General features: G+C 58.7%; 1 protein-coding gene across 1 annotated transcript; it reads left to right on the forward strand.

Moving 5' to 3' along the window:
* The first annotated feature begins 2,948 nt into the window (after window positions 1-2,948).
* Window positions 2,949-5,745, forward strand: LOC109758587 (BTB/POZ domain-containing protein At1g67900). The gene is made up of 4 exons (XM_020317451.4): window positions 2,949-3,312; window positions 3,402-3,471; window positions 3,671-4,891; window positions 5,026-5,745. Exons 1-4 carry the CDS (start codon window positions 3,251-3,253, stop codon window positions 5,554-5,556), a joined length of 1,884 nt encoding a protein of 627 aa, XP_020173040.1. The 5' UTR covers window positions 2,949-3,250; the 3' UTR covers window positions 5,557-5,745.
* The last annotated feature ends 216 nt before the right edge of the window (window positions 5,746-5,961 follow it).

Consider the following 5,961-nt stretch of genomic DNA (forward strand, 5'->3'; position numbering starts at 1 on the left):
GAAGCAGCCATGAAAAGATCTTGATCTTCCCGAGCGCCCATTCTTTCCAGACCAGTTGGTCGAGGGAGGTCGCCGTCCTGCCCTGAAACTGCGCCTGGTAGGCAGACCTGGCCGAGTACCTCCCCGAGCTCAAAGTTATCCAGTTGAGAGCGTCCGGCACTCCTGGCCGTAGGTGCACCACCATTCGCTGCAGCTCATGGTGCATGGCCAGGACATCCTCGAGGAGGTGCTGGTTGTCTCCATGGGCGAGGTCACGGATCCAGGTGTTGTCGTTGAGCGCTTCTTGTACTGATCTGTGCTTGCGTCGAGAGTGGTTGAAAAGCCTTAGGAATTGCTGCGAGAGGCTGCCATGCCCAAGCCAGGGGGAGAGCTAGAAGGAGGCCTGAGACCCGTCTCCGATCATCACTTTTGTCGAGGACGTGAAGAGGGCTCTGCCCGCATCGTCGCATGGCAGCTCGGAGCCCACCCAGGGCCTCTCCGGGTGATGCCAGGCAATCTAGAGCCAGCGCAACCGGAGCGCCCTGCCGAAGCGCTGGAGGTCAGGGATGCCCAGGCCCCCCTGCTCTGTCGGGGCGCACACCGCCGGCCAGTTGACCTTGCGGCTGGCCCCTGAGATCTCCTCGTCTTGCCGCCAAAGGAAGCGCCGCCTACACTTGTCGATCTCCCTAAGAATCTTCTCCGGGACGCGGAGGACGGTGAGCGCGAAGGTGGGGATGGCGCTCAGCACGCAGCGGACAAGCACTCGGCGTCCCGCCAGCGGCATCAGCTTGCCCTTCGAGCCTGCTAATCTCGCCTTGATTCTATCGATGATGAACTGGAGGTGAACTAGGCGAAGACGACCTGTAGTGACCGGTAACCCTAGGTATCTAATGGGGAAGGGGGCAATGGAGCCCGCAAAACCCTGTAGTGCCTCTGCAACGTTGATATTCTCGCATCGGATCAGTGAGACCGTGGACTTGGCCGGGTCGATGCAAAGCCCCGTTGCCCTTCCAAAATCACCTAGGATGCGCAACAGAGAGTCGACCTCCTCTGGGCTAGGGTTTATGAAGATGACGGCGCCATCGGCGTAGAGGCTCACCCGGAGCGCCTGGTAGCGCCCTGGGAGGCGGTGCAGGAGCTGTTGCTCCACTGCTGCAGCGATGAGGTGGTGCAGCGGATCGATGGCTAGGATGAAGAGGAAGGGGGACAACGGGTCGCCCTGCCGCAGGCCGCGGTGGTGGAGAATACTCGGGCCCGCCGTGCCGTTGAGGGAGACCAAAGAGGATGCCGTGGCAAGGAGGCGAGCCACCCAATTGCGCCAGCGCGCACTAAACCCTAGCTTCTGTAGCAGCTCCAGGAGATATTCCCAGGACACGGTATCGAACGCTTTTGCTATGTCGAGCTTCATTAGGAGACATGGTGTCTTGCGGAGATGAAGGGCACGGACGGAGTTTTGCACGTAGAGGAAGTTGTCGTGGATGTACTTTGTCTTCAGGAATGCCGTTTGCGCACGTGATATGATGGAGCCGATGACGGACGCTAGCCTAATGGAGAGGACCTTGGAGATGAGCTTCGCGATCGAGTGGATCAAGATGATGGGCCTGTAGTCCGTGATCTCTGTTGCCCCGTCCTTCTTTGGTAAAAGGATGATTGCCGCGTTGTTGATCATCGACATGTCTCTCCCCGCGAGGTTGTAGAACTAGTGAAAGGCTGCCATGACGTCCACCTTGATGATGGGTCAGCAGGAGCGGAAGAAAGTGCCGTTGAAGCCGTCCGTCCTTGGGGATTTCTCCTGCGGAGATTTGCAGATCGCCGCCCACACCTCCTCCTCGGTGAAAGGGTTGTCGAGGCCGGCCGCGGGCAGGGTCGGCAAGTGGATGGCGTCCCAGTCAATGGTGCAACTACGAGGCGTCGCCGTCCCCAGTGTGGAGTTGAAGTGCTCATGAATGATGCGCTCCTTGTCGCTGTGGGAGGTGGCAATGGAGTCGCGGGTACGGAGGGCGTGGATGAAGTTCTTCTGGTGCCTGGAGTTGATTTTAGCCTTAAAAAACGCCGTCTTGGCGTCGCCCGCACGGAGCCAGGTGACACGCGACGCCTGCCGCTTCCGAGCTCTGTCGATCACAGCGAGGCCGAGGATGCGTAGCTTGAGCTGCTTCCGCAGCTGGAGCCCGCCGCGCGACAACTGTCTGCTTTCCTGGGCGATGTCGAGACGCAGAATGATCTCGTTGGCCATGTGCATCTGGAGCCTTGTCTCGCTGAAGAAACCTTTAGCCCAAATCTTCAGGTTCTTAGCCGCTCTAGCAAGTTTCACGTTGAGACGCTGGAAGGCGCAGCCGGAGGCGACCGGACGATTCCACGCATGCTGGACCGTGATGTGGAATCGAGGGAAAGGCGGCTAGAAGGATTCGAAACGAAAACGGGCCGCGTGGCGGGGTGCAGATGCTTCCGACAGCAGCAAGGGGCAATGGTCGGAGCACGATGTGGACGCAGCATGGAGAAGGTAGGACGGGAACATGGAGCTCCAAGCCACATTGCAGAAGTACTTGTCTATGCTAACTATGGTTGGAGACGTGCGTTCGTTGCTCTAACCCGAGTTTTCCCATTGTTATGGGCACGTGGACATGGAGCTCCAAGCCACATTGTAGAATTTTGTTATTAAACCTTTTGTATGTAGTAGTGGTAGTATTGATTTTGAGCCGGAATTATTAGCTGTTTTAGAAGGCGCATCAAGTAGGTGGCCAACCTAAGCCGTGCAGCTAGGAGGAGCCCATCCTGCTCATCTGATCCCGCGATCCCCAGCCAAAAACCTGCAAGATCCTGCCCATTTCTCTTGACTTGTGCATGCCCCTCTCCTCTCTGGTCCCTGTTTTCACATGTCCACCTCCAACCCGATCCTCATCTCGACTTTAAGAGCGTCGCAAGCCGCACTGAAAGTTCACCAAAATGGACTGGCATAGCAAACACTATATGTCCGCATAGTTGGACTGCATATTCCTGTTCCCCTTCCCTCTGATAAAATCAAATCAAATCTGACGACACCTCGAATTAGGAGGATGGATACTGAATCTGGGGAAGGTTTCTCTCTCCTCCCTCCAACCACTTGCTTGTGCATGCATGATATAAGTAGAAGTAGAGCCACCTCCAAGCCTCCCACGGCTCACACAAAGTTAGCACTCATCCTCACTCGCCTGCTGGTAGTTATAACCAACCAACCAACCTCCTCCGCCCACTCAAACCTCCTTCCTCTGTTAGTTACTAGTACTCGGCCACCATGAAGTTTATGAAACTTGGCACCAGGCCCGACACCTTCTACTCCTCCTCCGACTCCGAGAGGTACGTGCTGATCCTCATTCCGCGCCATCTCTGTCAGATAGTTTCTTGTGCGAGCTTTGTGCCTGATTCCGCGCTTCCTTCTGCTCCAGGTCCGTGTACACGGAGGTGGCCACTGACCTGCAGATCCTGGTGGGCAAATGCCTCTACCATCTCCACAAGGTAATGGACGATCCAATCCAAGAACCAGATTCATTCATGTCTCTATTCTGCGCATGTTACGATCGCATCCTCTGATTGTTTCTCTGATCTTAGCTTGCATTGCCATGCAAGAATTGATTTCCTGGTTTGTGTTCGCGGTTGGAATGATGAATTTCTTCTCGATCGGACCCTGAAAAGATTGTTTGTTTCCTGACGACAGTTTCCTCTGCTCTCCAAATGCCTGCTTCTGCAAGCGCTCTGTGCCGAGTCCGGCTGCGGCGGCGACGGCGACGTCATCGAGCTGGCGGGCTTCCCGGGCGGCGCCGAGGCGTTCGAGGTCTGCGCCAAGTTCTGCTACGGCATCACAATCACCGTCAGCGCGCGCAACCTCGTCCCGCTCCGCTGCGCCGCCGCTCACCTCGGCATGTCCGAGGCCGCCGACCGCGGCAACCTCGTGGCCAAGCTCGACTCCTTCCTCGCCTCTTGCCTCCTCCGCCGGTGGAAGGATGCGCTCGCCGTGCTCCACTCCACGCGCCACAACGTGCCGCTGTGCGAGGAGCTCGGCCTCACCTCCCGCTGCGTGGACGCCGTCGCCGACCTCATCGCCAACCCTGCCGCCGCCGTTCTCCCCGCCAAGTCCACGTCCGCGTCGCCCTGGTGGGCGCACGACGTCGCGGAGCTTGGCGTTGATATGTTCTGGCGTATCATGGTGGCCGTAAAATCGACGGGCGCCGTCAACGAGAAGACGATCGGCGATGCGCTCAAGACTTACGCGCGCCGGTGGCTGCCCAACGTTGCCAAGGACGGGCTCGCCGCGGAGCAGCCGTTCGACGACGCCGTCGGCGCCAGCGTGAAGCAGATCACCACGAGGCACCGCCTCCTCCTGGAGAAGATCGTGAGCCTTCTCCCGGTGGACAAGGACGCCGTCTCCTGCGCCTTCCTCCTCAAGCTCCTCAAGGCGGCCAACATCCTGAGCGCGTCCCCCGCGTCCAAGGCAGAGCTGGTGAGGAGGGTGGCATGGCAGCTCGAGGAGGCCAGCGTTAGCGACCTGCTCATCCCGTCAGTGTCCTGCATGAGTGACATGCTGTACGACGTGGACGCCGTGGCGGCCATCCTCCACGAGTTCGCGCTGCGGCACGCGGCGGCCACCGCGCCGGCGAGGAGCCCCGACGACAACAGCCCGGCACGGTCGGACGGGCACCGGCGGTCGAGGTCCGACGAGAGCGTGGGGTTCGACGGCGCGCGGCGGTCGTCGTCGGCCGCGCCGGTGTCGCAGTACGCGTTGGCGAGGGTGGGCAGGCTCGTGGACGCGTTCCTGATGGAGGTGGCCAAGGATCCCCACCTGCCCGTGGAGAAGCTGCTCGCGATTGCCGAGGCCGTGCCTGACAGCGCTCGCCCGGAGCACGACGGGCTCTACAAAGTCGTCGACTCGTACCTCAAGGTGATTTCTTTTTCCAATCCTCAAATTCGTTGTGTCGCGGCGCAGACCCCTACTTGGAAGTTGGATAGTTTTTCAACTTGTTTGCATAAAAAATGGAGAGTTCTAATCTGCCATTTTTTTTCTGAACGTTGCAGGTGCATCCGGAGATGAGCAAGAGCGCAAGAAAGCGGCTGTGCCGGGTGCTCAACTGCCGGAGGCTGTCGGAGAAGGCGTGCTCGCACGCGGCGCAGAACGAGCTCCTCCCGCTCCGCGTCGTGGTGCAGGTGCTCTTCTTCGAGCACGCGCGGGCGGCGGCGCTGTCGGGCGCGCCCGTCGCCGGCGAGCTGCCTAGCAACATCAAGGCGCTGCTGTCCAAGTCCGGGTCGGAGGAGGACGACGCCGACCGGGTGGACGAGCAGCGGCTGCGCGCCCTGGCGTCCGGCGCGTCACCGGGGGACGACTGGAGCGTGGAGGGGCTCCGGCGCGCGGCGTCCAAGATCGCCACGCTGCGCATGAAGATGGAGGAGGACGATGAGGACGACGAGGAGTTCGTGCGCAAGGCCGGGCTGTCGCGCAGCGCGTCGCTGCGGTTCAGGGCCTTCTGCGCTATGCCGGCGGGGAACCCGAAGCGGATGCTCAGCAAGCTGTGGCCGCTGGGAAGAAGCGTCTCCGCCGACCGGCATTAGCAGCCCAGTGCCACTAGCAGCCAGCCAGCCATTAGGTTTTTGTAATTTGCTTCTTCCGTCGCATATTTTTGTTGGGTTGTCTACCTTGCCCAAGGCCTAAGGTTGTTTTGTTTCTCTCTTCCTGTAGCTGCGAGTGATGATGCATAATTGTCAAAATAAATCAAATAGGAACTCCACAGGTTACTTCTCTATACTGTATACTATTATACCCGCTGCTTTAGTACAACTTTGAGAGAGTATTATTTTTTGAGAATTATCAACCCGATCGAGTGGCAACGCTTGACAAAACATGGTCATGATGATAGCAGTTTCGAATCATGTTTGATAGTACTACGTACAAGAAAGAGGCCATCCATCACCAAGCACTATCTTCTTTTCCGTATCCCATGATTGCCATCCACTTGG

Source organism: Aegilops tauschii, chromosome 6 (assembly GCF_002575655.3).
Source record: "Aegilops tauschii subsp. strangulata cultivar AL8/78 chromosome 6, Aet v6.0, whole genome shotgun sequence".
Taxonomy (NCBI): Eukaryota; Viridiplantae; Streptophyta; class Magnoliopsida; order Poales; family Poaceae; genus Aegilops; species Aegilops tauschii.

Coding starts and splice junctions, on each gene's coding strand:
- LOC109758587 (XM_020317451.4), top strand. CDS start 3,251: ATGAAGTTTATGAAACTTGGCACCAGGCCCGACACCTTCTACTCCTCC. Junction 3,313..3,401: donor TCCTCCTCCGACTCCGAGAG/GTACGTGCTGAT, acceptor CTTCTGCTCCAG/GTCCGTGTACACGGAGGTGG. Junction 3,472..3,670: donor GCCTCTACCATCTCCACAAG/GTAATGGACGAT, acceptor TCCTGACGACAG/TTTCCTCTGCTCTCCAAATG.